This window comes from Stegastes partitus, unplaced genomic scaffold (assembly GCF_000690725.1).
Source record: "Stegastes partitus isolate 25-593 unplaced genomic scaffold, Stegastes_partitus-1.0.2 Scaffold315, whole genome shotgun sequence".
In the NCBI taxonomy this organism is placed as follows: Eukaryota; Metazoa; Chordata; class Actinopteri; family Pomacentridae; genus Stegastes; species Stegastes partitus.
This window is the reverse complement of record NW_007578046.1, coordinates 510174-529143: the sequence shown is the minus strand read 5'-3', so window position 1 is coordinate 529143 and position 18970 is coordinate 510174. Positions and strand designations below refer to the sequence as shown.

The 18970-nt window shown below is 41.9% G+C and overlaps 1 protein-coding gene across 1 annotated transcript in view; it reads right to left on the bottom strand.

Moving 5' to 3' along the window:
- Positions 1-1416: 1416 nt before the first annotated feature.
- The window catches only part of LOC103358513 (insulin-like growth factor 1 receptor), a 75321-nt gene continuing 57767 nt past the window's right edge, over positions 1417-18970 (bottom strand). The window contains exons 11-21 of the mRNA XM_008283512.1: positions 15352-15635; positions 15084-15226; positions 13756-13921; positions 13564-13666; positions 13257-13327; positions 12947-13176; positions 11136-11240; positions 10721-10880; positions 10331-10460; positions 7711-7845; positions 1417-4216 (exon numbers count right to left, since the gene is read on the bottom strand). Coding sequence (XP_008281734.1) covers positions 3688-4216; positions 7711-7845; positions 10331-10460; positions 10721-10880; positions 11136-11240; positions 12947-13176; positions 13257-13327; positions 13564-13666; positions 13756-13921; positions 15084-15226; positions 15352-15635 — 2056 coding nt within the window. The 3' untranslated portion in view covers positions 1417-3687. The remainder of the gene's footprint in view (positions 4217-7710; positions 7846-10330; positions 10461-10720; positions 10881-11135; positions 11241-12946; positions 13177-13256; positions 13328-13563; positions 13667-13755; positions 13922-15083; positions 15227-15351; positions 15636-18970) is intronic.

Genomic DNA, 18970 nt, shown 5'->3' with positions numbered 1-18970 from the left:
TCTCATATAAATGCCCAATAACATTTTATGCCGCTTCTCCAGACAAGAATACAAACTGTACTGAAGGCTGCCACTAATGCTCAGCAACTCACGGCCGTTTCTTCGTAATCGCAGCTGTATAAAGTCACTTAAATGCTCTGCCAGGACTGGAGTGGCCGAACCTACAACACTTCCATTCCATCTCCCGTCCTAGTCTGCTTTGTGAGGTTTATCTAGATCCCTGTGGGTTTTGTTTGTTTTTAAATCCAGGTGAGGTTTCTGTAAAAACTGATGAGAAAGAGTGAGATGTATTTGTTTTCCATACGCATACATATATTTAAAAAGAGTGAGGTAGATATATGCTTGAAGGGAAAAAAATGAAAAAAGAAAAAGAAAGAACGTTTTTTTTTTAAGTCCCCCAGTCATGACACCAAAGAAAATGCATACAAAAAAAAGTCCAACTTTATACTGAATCATGGGGCATTTATACAGGGATTTTTTAAAACTGATATCACAAAAAGGAAAATAAAAAAAATAAATAAATAACACTCCTACAGGAGAAAAAGAAAGAAAAAAAAAATAACTTCGAAAAAAAATAAAATAAAATAAAATAAAATCACCAGGCAACATGAGGAGAAATCCTTCAAAAACACTTTCACTATTCAGCCATTTTTAAGACCTTTTTCCATTCATGACATTGAAATGTGTTCCCTTCCCTGGACTTTAACCCATCCTTTATTTGGTTTTATCTGAAGCAGTGATTGTGAAGACAAACAATAGAAGTGACATTATAGCAGAAGTGGCGTTGAATTGTGCTTGAAAGCGTCGGGTGGGTGGGGTTGGGGATTCGGAGGGAGGGGGAGGGGGGGAAAGCGGATTTTAAAATGCTTAAAAGATGGCTGGCATAATTAAGGCAAACAAGACAACCCAATTAGCCCTATTTATTCAAGAATAGGCATGAAAATGGATGGGTTAAAATACCAGATCTGGTATAAAGTTAAATATCTTGTATACTGGAACGAATCCTGACTTCAAAAGGAGGCACCAGGGGGGGGAAGCAGGTACAAGTTTGCTGTTAAGGTCAGTAGGGGGGCCAGAGGGAAGGAGAGAACGTGCACTATTCGACTTAATGTAAGAGGAAAAGAAAGAGGGGTACATGGTGAGACAAGTACAGGATGATTATGAGAATGTGTGTGAGAAAGCAAAGCCTTTACTTTGACCTGAGATTGAGTTGCACCTAGAGGGCAATGCTAGGCGCAGTGCTAGACAACAAGTACAAAAAAGGGTGCAGAAAGTACACGCTCACACATCGAGCTAAGGTGTCCAATCCAAATAATAATAATAATAATAATTATAATAATAATAATAATATAGACATCCACAAAACACATAAAGAAGGAAACATTTCATAAAAATAAAAAGGCAATGAACAAAATGTAGTGTTACAGAAAACCTTTTGGGGTAAGTTTTTGTTGTTTTATTTTTTTAAACAGAGTTCGAAGAGATTAGAAATGGACTGTAGTGGAGACCGTAAAATACCAAACCTGAAGGATTTCTTTATATATAACATCCAAAAAGAGAAAAAGAATAAAATAGCAGCTTTGTTCTGTACAGACATAGAGGCAAACATTTTGAACCGTAAAAAGGTTTTTTTCTTTTTTAAAAAAGTGACAAAACCAATGATGTGTATAAAAACGATCCTGCAGTCAAAAATACAACTGTAAGACCTTTATATGTGTTTGAAATGTAGAGAAACTAATGACTATTCTAAAAGAGACCTCCTGTGACTTCAAAGTTGTCTCTAGGCTACGAAAATCTGATCCAACAGCTTCTCGCTTTTACGTCTCAGGTTTTGTTGTGGAGCATTTGGTGCCGTTTAGTTTGAACAGCAGTATCGGCGAACGGCGTTCACCTCCCACGTGAAATGCAAAAATGTCAGAGAAAAGGTTTGAAGAAATCAAAGTGGAGGCAGAGTCGTAACCCCAGATTGTAAAGTTCAGTGATTTGTAGTGTGAGACTTCTGATGCTTTGATTTGTTTATTTTTTATTCTAATTTTTTTTTTAAACAAAGACAGAGCGAGGCTGTGATTCAGAGTTTGCTGACTCAGGTCACATGTGCACTTCCCTCAGATGTTTGAAAGATGGTAATGATGAAGGGGGAAGTTATTTAGGCTCGGATCTGAATGACTGTTGTTGGTAAAACTTGTGTGTTTGAGAGGACCATCACCAGCAACGGCACGCTGTCTTTTCAGGTGTAATCATTCAAAACTACAGAGAAGCAGTGACTGATTGTTGTCATTTTTAATTAACTTGCCTTTTTTTGTTGTTTGGTATGCAAGCGGGTCACAAAATAATGAAGAATGCCCAAAGTGACATTGTCCAGCAAATCCTCAGATCTGAGCTGAAACCAAAGAACTCTGGGTTGTTCTACTTTAATAAATGATTGAACCAATTAATCAATGAAATGCAAATTATCTATAAATGCAACACCAGGTGAAAAAAGTTCTGGATTTTAGAATCTTGTTGTCATTTCTTTATTATATCCTCCATCCAGTGGTCGCTTATTATTTCCCAAATGTTGGTTTTTATAAATATCTTCAGAATTCAACTGGTATTGTGTCGGTTAATTGAAAAAACATTGACTTTAAATTTGATCACAGACTCCTTTGATCACGTTTCAAAACCTGAATAAAACTTACTCAGTCCTGCTTTTCTGCTGGCTTCTCTGTACGCAATCCACTTAAAAGCAGTCTTGTGTTGTTTCTCTTCAAGGTTTGCTAGATTTATTCAACTCCAGTGCAGACACTGCATATAAAACTGCAGATGTGAAGGCAGCACATCTGCAGTCCCTGTGTTCTGCCTTGTTTATAACCCCTCCAACACTCACAGCTGCTCCGAGAGCAGTTAGTACTACAGATCAGCATGCAGTCTGGAAACCACCAAACAGTTTGGCCCAGACGGACTGATCTCAACTCTGAATCACAGCCTCCTTTAAGAAGGGACACCTGTATGAAACTGAAGAAAAAGATTGATTTGGCAAAATTTTGGCAGATACAAAATAGGCCCTCCTCTACCACTTTGACCCATTCCTGATGGGATCCCACAGAAATACCAACGGTGTAGTGAAGTAATGATCGTAGTCCAAACGTTCTAATTGAGGCATCCTCACACAACATGAGCCAGTCTGCTCACGGAAAGAAGGTCATTTTGATGGAAAGTCATTTTAGAAATGAAGCTATACCATATTATGGAGAGAATCATGTGTTTGTATAAATACACACTCAAATATCCATCACATCCTCTCTGAAATCATCAGGAAAAAAGTGCTCTTCTATTGGTTTTGCTGGCAGATATGCTAAAAAAAGGATTTTCTTTAAGTTCATGTGTAAATCTGTAAGTCAGGATACATGCCTGTATTGTATTCCTTCTTGAAGGACGTGTATGTAACAAAGACTTGAAATACAGGCTGCGCAGGAAGGAGTTCCCCAGTGTTGAGTCTTAGCCACCAAACTCCAAATGCTTTAGCAGGTTTCTGTGCTGTTTCTCAGTTTTTTTTAGAGTTTGTGTTTGACTTTAAAGGAGTGGAGAGACCATCTACTGGCACACAGTAGAAGAAAGTAAATCCTTACCTCATCCATCCCTCCTTAAGAGATAGAGGAGAGGTTTGTGTTACCCTGTGTAAAAGGAAGAGGAGGGGCTGGTCTGATATCAGCAGGCCGACGACTGGGGCAGTGGTAACGCCCGTTCGTTCTTTCTGCCCCCATTCATGTGTGCATAGGGTTGCATCTCATCAAAGTTGGGCCGCAGCACCACCACAGGCCCGTTGGCCGAAACATGTCCTGAGTGCTTGTCCAAGGCTTGTCCTGGAGACGACAAGGCTGAGGCAACTGGGCCCGGGGGGGAGTGAGACACGGGCCCCAGTAATGGAGTACTCGGACCTTGCATGGGGGATAACTGCTGGGCAGAAGGAGGCGGCGTTCCTCCTGTGCACCCAGACGAGGAAACAACAATAGCAGCAGACGGCTGCCTTGTGGATGCAGGGTCCAGTGGAATGTTCTCCATGTTTTCTACCTCCATGTCCAGCTCCTCGGTGTCCGGCGGCTTGTTCTCCTCGCTGTAGAAGAAGCTCATTTCCCTGAAGGGAGGATCCAGTTCGTCTTTGATGCTGCTGATGATCTCCAGGAAGGCCGGGCGCATCTTTGGGTTGTACTGCCAGCACATCCTCATCAGCTCGAACCTGAAAGTGACGCACAAAAGCTGACGGTCTTAATAATTTGCACTTTGGTGTGATTTTTGTTAAAACACAGGTTCCGATTTTGCATCTACATCTTGCATACTACATAGTTTAGCACTTTCTAACTCTGTATAAACAACTCACATTTTGCAAATTCCAGCTTAATTTGACAAACTGAAACCTCACATTAATTTAAACTGCACTGAACTGAACTGTGAACCTCTTGACACAGCCATGTGAGGAGCTAAATACATTACACCCAGTATGTAGAGAAGGAATGTTTACAGTATCTTGCCATGTAAGTACAGAGTAAAGACAGTTCCTGTTTGTCACCAGCAGGTGGCAGGAGAAACTGCGGTTTAAACACGCTCTGGCACTAAAACTCACTCCATTGATCTTGACAGAGGGTTATGTACGTGTAATTAATAATACAAAGTGGACTACAGTGTAAAGTGCAGCATCCACATAAACACACTGAGGTTCTATGTTTTACGTTTTGTTTGATTTCCTATTAGTAGCTGTGAATGCAAGAAAGGTTGTGTTAAATCACTTACAAATGCATGTCCTTATCCCTTTAACTTGCTCATTAATTTCCTGCAGGTTTGCTGGCAGGTAATCTCGGTGAACACGCTGTCCCTTTTCCCATTAAAACGCTATAATTGAAATTCAGTGAAATCGCAGACAATGACTAAATACGTGTGTTTCTAAACTTGCTGCAATCCACGAGACTTTTACCGGCGTATAGCAAAGCACAGTTCAATTTTACTGTTAATGTCAAATTCAATTGAGGTGAAATTGGAATGTTTTTTTTTTTTTTTACTACATTATAATACACAGCAAGATCAGAAATGTAGCATGTACTCAGCAGCGACAGTAAATCATACTTAAGGTTACTGTGCCAGGCCAGCAACCGAGCTTTGGGAATGTCAAAACAACATCATAAAAGGGAGAATTATTACAGTTTTGTGTGGTGCTGCACCGCACACCACAACTTCAATTATACACAAACAAGCTAAGAATACTCTCTAAGGCCCGCTGACATAAACACCTCAGCCATCTCTACTCTGTTCTTGCTGTTCCCTCTTTTTTTTTTTCTCTCTCTCTCTCTCTCTGGTCTCTTTTGCCGTCTAGAGCCACCTCTGCAGCTGGGTGCCAGCTCCTCTCCGCACACAGGAATTATGGGTAGTGCTTTCCGAAGCACGCGCCTCGCTCCGTACTCTGTAGCAGCAGGGGGGGGTGGTGGTGGCGGCTCTGACTTGTTTTTCAGCAGCGCAGGAAGTGTCTCAAAGTTGACGTTCAGATGTCCAAACCCAGGCGGCAGAGACCTCCCATGAAAAGACATGTCATGCTTGGAGCTGGGCCGACGCACCGCAGTAACCTATCTGCATAGCCCTGCCTGCCGAAAACTCCTACCCCACCATCTGTTGCTGTGCACGAGGTTTGTTGCTGCAAATTTAGAAAACAAACATTGCAGTAAATCCTGACTTCTTGTCACCATCCTGCCACTCACAGCACACATGACACATGTTATTGCCATTAGGCGAAATTGACTCACACATGACCTGTCACATTTGGACATCAGCAGTTGCATGAGAACGACTCCGCTTGTTTTTTAGCTTTCGTAAAGAGACCTCCTCAAGGTCTTTTTACACTTCTCCTATCTGCTGTGCCCAAAGTTTCTCACTTTCTTTAATCGCTTGTGTTCCTTTACCTGTTTACACACATTTGGCACAGCGAATTCCTTTTTAATGTACCAAATGTGCTGTTTAAATACAGCTTGACTGACTGAGCAGCAGCCGTCAGCCTGCCTCGATTCTGCTCTCGCTAATACTTTTTTATGTTTATTTGCTCTGGTTAGGTTGTTATCTTTGTTTAGCTGTATGCCTGTTTCATCCTGTGTATTTATGACCTTCGCTGTCTTAAATTCTAGTGGGAGCTAATGTGAGTTTGAGTTAAGTTCCTTGTATATGTCAGCATACTTTGCCAATAATAAGCAGATTCTGAACTTTTGTGACCAAAAAAAATGGTGTTACAAGCAAATATCTGGTAGTGTTACTGTCAAAATTGTGTACACATGCAGACGCCGCCAAATTTTCATGAAAGAGATGAGCCAAAAAACCTTGATAAAATCAGAAACAGACACGATTTGGGGCCAAGTGTGAGTGCAGAGAAGTCTCCAAACATCTATGGTAAATGCTTAATAAACCCAAACAGGAATCTCTTGCAACACAACTAAAAAATGCTCTGGTCTTTGTTAGACACATGCAACATCCCCAGTGTCATGAAAACCTTGATGTATAATAGCCCTGTAAGTGATACCGCGCATTCCACAGTAAATCACTATGTTTAATATGATCACAGTCTGCTTTTTATTTTCACCCAACCCTGCGAGAGAGAATGCACTTTTGTCCATCGGAAACTCTAGACAGAAACATGGGAAATCCAATGAATGACCCACAGCTACCTGAGAAACAAGGGAAACAGTGCAAGGAGGAGACTTTCAAAGCTCTCCAAATATGACTCATCCCTCTGTGTGTTATCCTGCCCACTTCCACTTCTTGTATCCCTTCTATTCAGTCTTTGTATGAATGTCTGGCTTCACTACGCTTCAGCAGTCTTCTGGAAATCTCCATTAAGTCACCACAGCAGAAGGCGACCATCGGCAGTAGCCTGACTCCCCTGTGTGCTGCTCGCAGACCAGGAGGCTAAGCCCCCACTCCACTACCACCACCACCAACACCACCACCACCTCTGTAACACAATCCACACACTCCTGTAATCAGGACAAAACAGTCAGGCTGCCATAGAAACCAGAGGTTTGTGTCTGCACAACACTCGGCCCCTCGTTTTTTTTTGTTTTTTTTTTTCTACTCGCACTCTTTCTAAGGTGAGGTCAGCCATGGAGAGTGGGAGGGGAGAGAGCAGAATGCCTTCTTATTGAGGTCAGAGAGGGAGAAGAGAAATGCATGTATGCAACGCTGCATGCTGACAAGCAGGCTGTGCTCTGTTTTCTCCTCTCTAACAGCCAGAGTGATTCATTAATGAATTATAAATGAATAAATGAATTGTGTCTATTGCTTTGGCTCTCTCCGCTGATGGACAGGCACCATCTCCCTCCTCATGCCCGCGCTCTGCTGCAGGAATGAGGGGCATCTTTCACACACGGATCGTGGCATCCCTTCTATGGGCCGAGGCTGACGGGTGAGGAGGCTTCTCACTGCCAGCTGACCATGTCGTCAACGAACCGCATTTAACCTGTGACGTTAATGTCAGCCCTCATTTTGGCTCTACCTTAACGTACACACACGATATCCTTCACGCTCTGAACCACAACCTAAAATAGACGATGGGTAAAATATTAATGGGGCTGAAGACATATGGGGCAGTGGCAGTAGAGGATAAAACAATACATCCTTCAGGGTGTTGAAATGTAAACCTGGAGGGGGGGGGGCATGTGGTATTACACAATAATTGGTCACAGATAGAAGCGCTCTTACAGCATGTCAGGACAGTTGTCAGGTTTGTCCAAGAGTCCTCCCTCCATGACAAAGCGCAGCACTTGTTCATTGGACATGCCCTGGTAAGGCTGTTCCGCTAAAGTGGCGATCTCCCACAATACGACGCCAAATGACCTGCAAGAAGAGAGGGGAAAACAAATTCATGTCATACATTTCTATTTTTTTATCTCTTAAAGCTTTAATTACTTACCTTATTGATTTGTCAGTGTGGACATTGAGAGCAAAATCCAAAAGGTCAAATCTTCCAGGGGTAATATCATCAAGGACATTTATTTATATAGATATATCTTATATTTAACATCCTTCCTATTATGTTGTAAAGAAATGATACCCGTTAAGGTACTGGGCAAATTGACCTTTCCTCAGGGTGATCCGATAGCCAAGTGATTTGAGTCCACACAACATGGGCTGAAATAACCTCAGCAGAGGCCCCAGTTTCATTCCCAGCTGGACAGACGTTTGTTGCGTTTCATTCTCCTGCTCGCTTACCAGCATGTTTACACTGTAACTATGTAGTAAAGGCAAAGCACCAAAACAAAATGTCCTACACTGTCTGTTTGGTTTGGTTGGTCCAACTCCAGTTAATAAATGACTTTTACACAAAAAAAGAAAACAAAGCATCATAACATGCTCACAATGCTAACAGAACACACACACTTGGGTGGCTGCAGCTGATGGTCATGTCGTGGGTTTTCCATTAATTTGGTCATAAAACTAAAGCATTGGACACACTGTAGCAGATGAAAGTGATTGTAAAGCATCTTGAGGGGAACATGAACACTGGACTTAAATTTCCTGTGAAAACTTTCAGTAGTGCTGAAATGATTTTCTCAAAACCACACAATTCATGAACGGGACAGTGTGAAATCTTAAAGTTTGGACACCTTTGCTGCTGTGATCACAAAAACCCAAGAAACCCCCCAAAACAAAAGTAAATACATTAAGCAAAATTTGCTACTTTAAGACATGTTAATCACACAACTTAGAGGGAATATTAACTATAAATATCACATTGTGTGGAGATAAAACATTTACATTACTGAACTCAAACATATACTGTCACAACACATTGAGTTCTGCTGAGTGCAGTCACAACTAAAAAAAAGTCCCCACTTCAGCAAAATGAAAATATTTAAATCTACTTCACCTTCTTGTTCGCTATCAATAAACCAAATCAGCCATTTGTCAACTGAAATATTTTCATAAAATGCCAAAAAGACTGCATACGAGCCGAACACTAGCAAAAATGCATAATGTTCTGTATAATGTGTTGTGTAGATTTTGTGGCAATAAAGTGAAACTGACAAAAGTTGGCAAAAATCAAATGATCACCAAAGTCACTAGAAGTCATCCTTTGGACACCATGAAGGTCTGAACTAAATTTCATCTCAGTCTATTTAGTTTTAAAGAAACTTTTCAGTCCGGACCACATTGATGTCAGAACCTGCAGTTCCCCACGACTCTAAACTGAATAATAATATTACGTCAGTGTTTACATGTTGTTCAGCTTCCTCAAGTGGCCAAAAAAAATCTATAAGTGCAGTCTCAGCTTGTAGTGCCCAACTTGCTGTCATTTCTGTTTGTAAGTGGTTAAAAAGTGATTTTATGTTAAATTCCTACATGCTGCAGACTTTTGATAAAGCTGAAATGCCGGACAACAATATGAGACAACGTTCATCTAGCGTTCCATTACAGCAGGACAAGCCTCAGTATAAAGTATTTACAGTAAACATCACCTCAGTTTAACCTCAGACTACTTTGTGCTGACATTACTATTAAACTATTCATGAGAAAAACTTTCAGCTTCACCAACAATGACCACAATATTTGTTCACTCTTGCTATTTTCATATGGTACACTAAAAAAAAAAAAAGTTTAAAAACACTCTGCATAAAAAAAAGGACGAAAGTGCTGACAGACATCTTTTCTTGATCAGCAAAATAAAATAATATAAAGTTGCCTATTCTTGTAGACCAGAGTGGGTTTGTCTTACACTGAACTGCTGTACATCAAAGAGAAAGATATAGTACACAAAATGTGGAGGTGGGTTTGTGCTGGCACTACAACCTCTCATTTGGGAAACATCTGGAGCAGCTTAGGCCCACTCTTCAGGACTGACCCGTGGGACACTTTGAGTTGGGAAACAAAAAACTTGCAGGGGAGCTGGTAAACAATTAGACTAGTGGAACTGTGGAAGAGCTGTAAGCTGAGAAAATACCACACACTGGAATGAAAGAGTTGTAAGAGAAAAAAAAAAAAGAAGTATTCCTGTCATATACATTTTTGTCATGGCGAAAGGAATTTCCAAAGAGCCGGCCACAGACCAAAAGATTTTGATGGTTTTGGGAATAGTAGCTATCACGGCAGGAAATGCATGTTCAAACTGTTGAGTAAAAAATGTTAAGAATATTGGCTGTGAGGTGAATCTGTTGGCTTCTACAGTTTATAACCCACAGCATGAACTGTTCCAGAGTATCACACAATATGCAGGCGGTTCTGAAATAGTTTGTAAGCCCCCTGGATTAGAGCAGGTTCATACATGTGTAATGCAGGCTTGTGTGTGTGTGTGTGTGTGTGTGAAAGTGTTGTGTTCTCATACCAGACATCAGACATTGTAGTGAACACGCCATCTTTCAGTGACTCGGGAGACATCCAGCGGACAGGCAGCAGGCCCTTCCCTCCTTTTCGGTAGTAATCCGTCTCATAAATATCTCTGGTCATGCCAAAATCTGAGGAAGAAAAAAAAAAAAAAAAAATGAAAACAGAGGTTGGGGAAGCCACTAAATATCACTCATTCTGTGTGGGAGAGGAAGCTCCTGAGAGCTCATCTATTCCCTTCACCTCCTCCCTCCCTCTGTCCATCTACATTAAGACTCCGCTGCCTCAGGCACTCTCTGAAATCCAAACACTTATTTTCAAGGCTGGCAGAGCAAGGTTCAGCATTGAGCAATCTTGGGGAGGCTGAAGGCATCCTATTAACTTGACCTACCTCCAATCTTCACAGTGAAGTCCTCCGCTACCATGCAGTTCCTGGCAGCCAGATCTCTGTGGACAAATTTGTTGGCATTTAGGTACGCCATACCGTCGGCGATCTCCCCTGCCATCTGGATCATCTTTTTGAGTGGGGGTAGGACCTGGCTGGTGGAGTTCTGTGGCAGAGCAGGAGGGGATGAGGTGAAAAGGTAAAGAAACACTTTTTAGTCAGTCTTTATAGCATGTATCTCTGCTTTCATCAGTTATTAAGACAAAGTGAGGGCTGGATGCTGTGTGAGGGAGGGAGGGAGGGAGGGAGGACGAAGAAAAGAGGGACAGGATGTGCTTATGTTCACAGCATCACCTATTTCTTTAAGAGACTGTATATAATACACAGTCGAGGTTTGTGTGCGTCAGTAAAAGCTGCTTACTTCTTTGCGCAGAGAGCGCAGGTGGCTCTTGAGATCTCCGCGGGTCATCAGCTCCATAATCACCAAGGTTGGCTGTCCCTGAGAGACCACGCCCAGCAGCCGCACCTGCATTAATCACAACAGAGCACAGGTTGGCTGGGATAAGTCAAAAGCTGTGTCCCAAATCCACTCACTACAACTAAGCAGGTTTTTGTTCATAGAGGAATATACTTAAGACAGAAAGTTGGAATTAAAAAAAAAAAAAAAAGAATTCCAACAATGCTCCAAAAATGTAGTGCACATGCTCACTGTAACTTTCTGTCAAGTTTGAGTGGATTTCTAAATTCACAGTTTGATTCATGTCCAATCAAGCATACATTGTGCCATTTCATTGTAGTGGGCAATTAGGCAAAATATGTTTATTTTTCTGTACGAACCAACTACAAAGAGTCGTCCACACCAACTAGTCGCAACATGAAAACCACTAACAGGTGAAATTAACAGCATTTATCGTCTTGTTCCCATGCAGGTTTCTGCTGACATTCATGTGGATGTTACTTTGACATGTACCACCCACTTAAACATTGCTGCAGATCTAGTCTGACTCGCTGGATCTAGACTGTGGTTATAAACCTGCACTTGGCCAAACATTTCATACAATTTTCCTCCCTATTGGCTGTCTGCATGTTACTGTTTTCAAAATCCCTTCTCTACAGGAAACAATGACAACAACATCTAGGCTACTGCACTGATAATTTTAAGCAGTCTTTCTATTTTTCATTTTTAATGAATTAGTCACCTTAATGACAGTTCTTTCCTCCCTGCATGCAAATGTTGGACAAAAACAATTGCCCCAATCACTATTTTGAGGGGACACTGTTGCTGCCTCCTGGGCTTGGTTTTTCTCCAAGATGATTGTGATTGGTATGAAAAAATGCAAACAAGCCAGAACTTTTATCCTCTCTATAGTAGACTAACCATGGGGCACTGCTAGAATGATGTGGCTATGCAAGACAACAGTAGACCGAGTGCATGGCAAAGTACACTAAGAAAAGGCTTAAGGAACAAAGAGCCCAAGGCCCGGCCTCCAAACTCTCCAAATATCACAAGTCTCATCTATGGAAACCCAACCCCACAACCCACCGGATCCAGAGAATCAACTGTGAACCTCCTGGTACCACAAACCACAGGACACTCGTAGAGGTTCAATGTTCCTGCCCTGGAGGCTCAGAACAGTTTTGGCAGCATATGGGGGACCTACACAGCATTACGCCAGTGATTTCATTGTTATGGTACTCAGTGTATAAAACTAGTAGGGGGTGAGGAAGGTACTTACTTAGAAGCACTCTAGGTTATAAACAAAAAATAGTTCAACTGCTCATATTTTCCACCATATGTTTGTATTAGAAAAAGAAACACTTTTTAACCTGCTTTGAAGATTGTAAAAAAAAAAAAAATCTCCTTCCTTTAAATTATTCAAATTGAATTTAATAATTGAGTATTTGGCTTTTTAGCAGCCAGACTTGATAAAAAGGTTGTAACAGCAGCTTTCCAAAGGGAAAATCTTTAACACATCCATTTAACGTAGTTAATGAGGCTGTGATCGCACTGATGAGAGATAGTACACAATCTCCAGGAGGCTGAACCCTGCCTCAGGCTGGAGCTGCCTCAGTAAAGTGCACACACGGTGTATTCAATACTGTTAGTCCTCATGACCTGCTGACTACATCTATACAATTAATTAGGTTGCAACTGGGTCCAATATTCCAGTGTGTTGCTTTATTTTTGTCCTCATTCAGGATGCTAAGTATTTTATGACGTATCCATCGTACCACATGGTGACAGTTGAACTCCTTCATGACAGAAGCCTCGTTCAAAAACTCAATCCGCTCCCTCATGCTGGCCGACTCATTGACTGTCTTGATGGCCACCCGTGTCTCAGGTTCGTCCTTGACCACTCCTTTTGCGATGCCTTCGTACACCATGCCAAAGGAGCCCTGGCCCAGTTCCCTGTGCATAGTGATCTTCTCCCTGGCCACCTCCCACTCATCTGGGACGTACACTGGCACGGCACAAGACACAGCAGGTCAGCACCACTTGTACATAACAATGGAAAGTGGAGAAGATATCTGATATACTTACTCTCAGCAGCACTGATGTACTCCGGATTGACAGACGCATAAAGGACTCCATTCCCCAGTCTGTCGCTATTCCTGTTAACACAAACTGGGCTCAGTTAGCCGGCAGGCAGCTCTGATTGTTGATGCGATACGCGATTCTCAATAGGAAGTCGACTCTTTACCACAGGGGAATGTTAATGACAACAACACCCATTAAGTGTAATTAACATTACACTGGTCATTAAGCTTCACGAGCAAAGCGAGGTAGAACAGCTTAATCAAGGAACTTTGTCTGGCAATGTGGAAAGAATGCTTGCAAAAATACTTGCCTTTTCTTGTTAACAAAGAAGAGAATGGTGGTGAGGCTGGCGATGAAAAGTGTCACGATGATGGGAATTATGATGACCAGGTAGAACGTGACGCCATCATCTCCTGTCAGAACAGAAAAATAGAAGTGAGCGTGTCATATCACTTTAAATTTGTCGATATGGCGTTTAGTAAAAGGAGAAGAGTTGTATTACGTTTAGGTGGTGGCACATAGAAGAACACGCTGTCCGTCCAGGAGCCGTTTCCTGCGAGAGAAGTGGCGCGAACACGAGCGGAATAGTTCCCCGAGCCCAGGTTGGTCAGCCGAGCTCCTTTGTACTCGCGGTACTGTTGTCGCGACACACACCCGTGTTTCTCAGACTGCAAATGAATGAATGCAAATTGGTTACTGTTTGAAGACAGCACAGCTTTTTTGCTTTTTAAAAAAAAATCTTAAGCAAGTTTAAGACTATCAGAAGCAACTGCTCAGTTGTGACAAATATCTTCATCCTGTAAACTGACAGTTAAGACTTCCAATGTCCACACATAAATGCGTTTCATTGTTACTTCAGCTGTAAGTGATGTTTGACCTTTACTGTGCCGATTAATGTGCAGAGTTTGGCACTGCAGGTTGTGCTTTGGAGAAACGTTTCTCTGAGCATATCTTAAATCTGAGTTGAAGTCATGCCTCTAAGAGCATGATTTGTGATAACACAACTAGTTTGGAGTTACTATAATTGTCTAATATGCAATTTATGCAATGTGGAAACATGAAACCTCCACCGCACTAACAAGAACGGACTTTTCAGAGAAGTAGGAGAAGTCTTCTGTATAGCAAAATGTTGGAAATGACCAATGGATTTTGGACTTCTCAATAATAGAGGAGAAGCAGATAAAAAGCATATTAGACATAGATAATTATTGCAAGCAGTATTTATAGTATTTACTCTGTGTGTGTATACATTAAATCAGCCACAACAATTAAAACTGGTCACATAAATGGCATTGATCAATTTGTTACAATGTTCTGCTAGGATACCATGTACCACCTGCCTAAATATTGTTGTAGACTAAGCACACATCCCACAACAAAGACACTCCCCAATGCCAGCAGCCTCTCCCAGTCAGACAATCCACCCTGCCTCATCTTAAAAGCTGCTTGGGAACAGTTCAAGGAACATGACAAAGAGCCCAAGTGGCTGATCAAGCCTCCAAACTCCCCAGATCTCCCAGTCTCATCAACCATCCACAGGATCCACCAGAATTAGAATTAGAATTGATCCCTTCGGTACAAAACCTCAGGGAAATTGCTAAACAAGTCCATGGAGGGCCCACCCCGCACCCCACAGGGCCCAAAACATCCAGTGCCAATGTCCCGGTGCCAGACACCACAGGACACCCAAAGAGGTCCCCTGTCCACGGTCAGAGCTTTTTAGGGGTACAAGGGGGTTTTAATGTTGTGGCTGATCAAGTCATATATGGAATATTACTGTATCTTGAAACATGTCTGAGGGGATTTAAAATTACACCCAGCCTAACTCACCTCAGTCCCCAGATGATACTTGATCTCATACATCAGGATGAGTCCGTTGGGCATGATGGGTTCTGGCCAGTGCAGCACCACACACCCTTCAACCTTGTCACTCCTCTCAAAGATCACCTTTCCAGGGATGTCATCTGCTTTGACTGGAGAACAGACATATCCGCAATATTAAAACAAGGATGTATACTTTTAGAAAAGATGTTACAACACACTGTGCCACATTTCTCTTCCCAATCATAGACTCCATCCAGGTTATTGTGTTTCTCACCTGCAGGTTTGGTCCTGGAGAAGACAAAAGCTCCAGCGCTGCAACGCCCCACCTCCTCATTGCAGGCATGAATGTCGATACGGTAGACAGTGAAGGGCCGCAGGTTGGGGATTTCTAAGTATTCTGCTGAGCTCTTGTCCTCCAAGAAGGGGTACTCTTTGACAGGAGGAATGCCATCCGTGCTGTTATCCCCTGGGCCAAGACTGGTATTCCCTCTGCCACCGTCGGGAAACAGAGTGTTGTTTGCGACACCGAAAACATCTCTGCGTCGACGGTCTGGAGGTCTGAAATACAGAGGAACAATTGACAAAAAAAACCACCTGTAAGTAAGTTGATGTAAGTACAGTGAGCACTATTGTTACAAAAAAAACTAAAGTTATAGCGTATGTCTTGGAAATTTTATTGTAACAAGTAATTGCAGGTTTATAATTCCCCAGAGCTGGAACATCTCACTGGAGCGGGTGGAGTGAGTGTATAGCTTGTGTGTGCTGTGCAGAAGGATGAGGTCAGACAAGGTGGACAGACAGAGAGAGGGGGGGAAAAAACAGATTTTTTTCCACAGCAAGAAAAACACTTAAACTCAGCTGCTGTCCAACATTTCCCAATCAACAATAAAAAAAAAAATGTCTGTAGGGGATCATGACCACTGTTCAGCAGTCAGACAGAGGGCACTGAGGTGAATGGACACTTGCTATCAAAGTGCCGATGATAAGCTGTGGAGCCTCGTGGAGCCGGACATTATCATTACTGAAGGCAAACAGGCGGTGACAGCTGTGAATGTTACAGCAGCGGTCGCACAACAGACACCGCAGGGCATCTTACCCACCTGTGAAACCTGCAGGGTTGTCAGCGGAGACAGAGTCCTGGCTCTGATTGAGTTACAAAATGAAAGCTGTATTGACAGCTTTACAGAGCTCTCGCAGTAGTGATAAATGTTTAGGGGTTGTTTGAAGGCATAATGCGGAGAGCGTGAACAGTTGGCTACGTCTTAATTACAGTATAAACAGCTCAGCTCAGACAAAACTAATCATCGCAAATACCAAATTCAAACTGTATACTGGAAATCAGGACTCCGACTAACAATTACTTTAATTATTGATTAATCTGCTGATTTTATCCCTAATTAGCTGATTATATTCCCTCTATGGTCATTGATTAAACTCTTAAAAACTCACCTCTGCATATCAGAGGTTTTTTCCTGAAAACAATCTCTTCCTTCCCTGAAAATGGCTTTGATGTAACTTTACACAATCGCTTCTCTCAGAATGTGCAGATCAGGGACCGCGTTCTTCAGCATTTTGTTGCATAACTTCATTGCAAATGGAAGGTGAATTTAAGCTAGTTTTCCTGCTATTTCTGTTGCTTTGGAAGCAAAAATTTCTCCAATGAAACTGCGGCCCTTTCAGCAAACTTGCTGACTAATGGTTCTTTTATTTTTATTTTAATGTACGTGCAGGTTTTGTCAAATTGTGAACATTTTCCCTTATTTTCAATAAAATATCTCAAAAATTATCTAATGTCTCCTGTTGTTTCACTCATACAGTAACAAACGTCATAATAAGGGTAGCCTTAAAAGTAAAATATTATTTCATTCATGTACCAGAAAAAAAACATAATAATATCTCTGCCTATAAAGAAGTCTGATGAACATTCAAGCGTGTTACATTGTGGAACACAGTCAGCGAGTTACACTGATCTGAACCATGCCGGACATTTTTTTTCCAAATCACTGCGACATCCAGGTATTTTTGGCATACTGCATACTTTGCATGTTTTTGCATACTGCGCGCTACATTTGGTCTAAATCAATACATCAGTAATGCCTATCGCACTTTTTTAAAATCTCAGATGAGCCCTTTTTGAAATCAAACATATCCAAATGTATCATATGAGATAAATGAAAGCCAGAAATCCTCACAATGAAGAAGGATTTCTGCTTAAAAGACACTTTCCTGTAGATCACCTACTTCTTCCAGCCCTACCAAGACAACTGACTGAGCAAGTCAAGCATCCTTTAAGCTTAAGCAGACCTAAACCTCGAGGAGTGTATGGACACAGGCACAGAGATGTGGGAAAGGCTAGTCGCACTGACATGTCAACATTCCTCTCTGACAGTTATAACTGCTGCAGTCCAGCAAAGCAAAAGCCCAGAACTTCAGTGTTTTTTTTCTGACAGTACATCAAAAATCTCTGAAAGCTGACGGCAGACTACAGAGTGAAGACACAGACGCATTAGTCTGAGATGAGAGACGCATATGGCAGATGGGAGAAAATTTGTGGGATCTAGTTTCTGTATGTGCAATAAGAGCATTAGAATAAGCAGGGCAGTCGTAACGCTGTGAAAAGGCTCATCAGCTGACTGAAGCAGGCCTTAACAAGTGACTTACTACAGTTAGTGTCCTGACCTCGCTTGCTAAAAAAAGATCTACCTTTACGCAATGGAATCCAGATAGGAAAGCCGTGACTGCACATTCAGTCTGTGTTTAGTAGGACACAAGACTGAAAGATCTCTGGATCTGATGGAAGAAGAGGTAACTTCCAGGGAGTTCTCGATGCTTTAAATTAACTCGCATGTATTCTTTATGACTTTCAACAGCAGGGGATTACAGTAAATAAATGCTCCAGTCAGCTGATAACAGGTTTTGCATCACACTACAAGGTCTACCAAACAGATACTGGCAGGCACCATCCTCTCCTGCAGTAAATCAGACTGCCTTCCTTACTTTCTGTTTGTCTTCTAGTGCTGATGGGGCTCTTCCCTCATTCATTTAAATTCCAGATGGATTCACTGTACATTTCCTGGCAGCTGTCTCGCTCCAGAAAAAAACAACACAAAAAAAAAAAAAAGAGAGTCTCAGACAAAGAGAGCGTGCGAGGGGAGGAGTAGAGTGGAGTGCCGAGTCGAGGGGGACAGAATGGAAAACATTTCCTCTTCTTTCTGTTTCTGTTTTCACACACCCTCTTTCCCCTCACCCTGGGTCTAAACCCTGAACTTTTGTTTAAAAAAAAAAAAAAAAAAAAAACTCCACGATTTTGAAGGCCTTTCCCTGGAGTGGTTTGTAATAATGCTGGCTGTGTTACAGTGGAGAGTCTGTGCATACACTGGCTGAGCCCTTTGCTGCAGGCCAGAAACCTGCCACCCGCTAGTTTCCTAGACAGCTATACTATAACAAATCAACACAGCCTGGGAGAAGAGGTGGAGAAGGAGAAAAGGGGGGGGGATGATATGAGTTAAATTACAATAGAAAGCAATGTTTTATCATTTGTCTTCCAGACATATTGATCCAATTCCATGAGAGCATTGTGAAAGAAAAGGAGGGAAAATAAGGTCACTGTAACGCTGTTTGAATGAACGATCTCTGGATGCTCATCATTTGAAGATATGGATTTATAGGATGCCTTATAAATCTATATTTTGATGGAAGACGTACGTTTTCTTCACGAAAACCAACAAGTGCATCAAAGATCTTCATATTTCACGGTGACGGATCGGACGGCGAAGCGGAGTGTTCATAAACATATAGATTGTGTGTGACAGCCTGTCCGAGAAGTGTGCGAGAAGAACAGAGTCTTTGAAACAGTGAAACATACATAGCCACGAGCAAGTTAAATGATAACA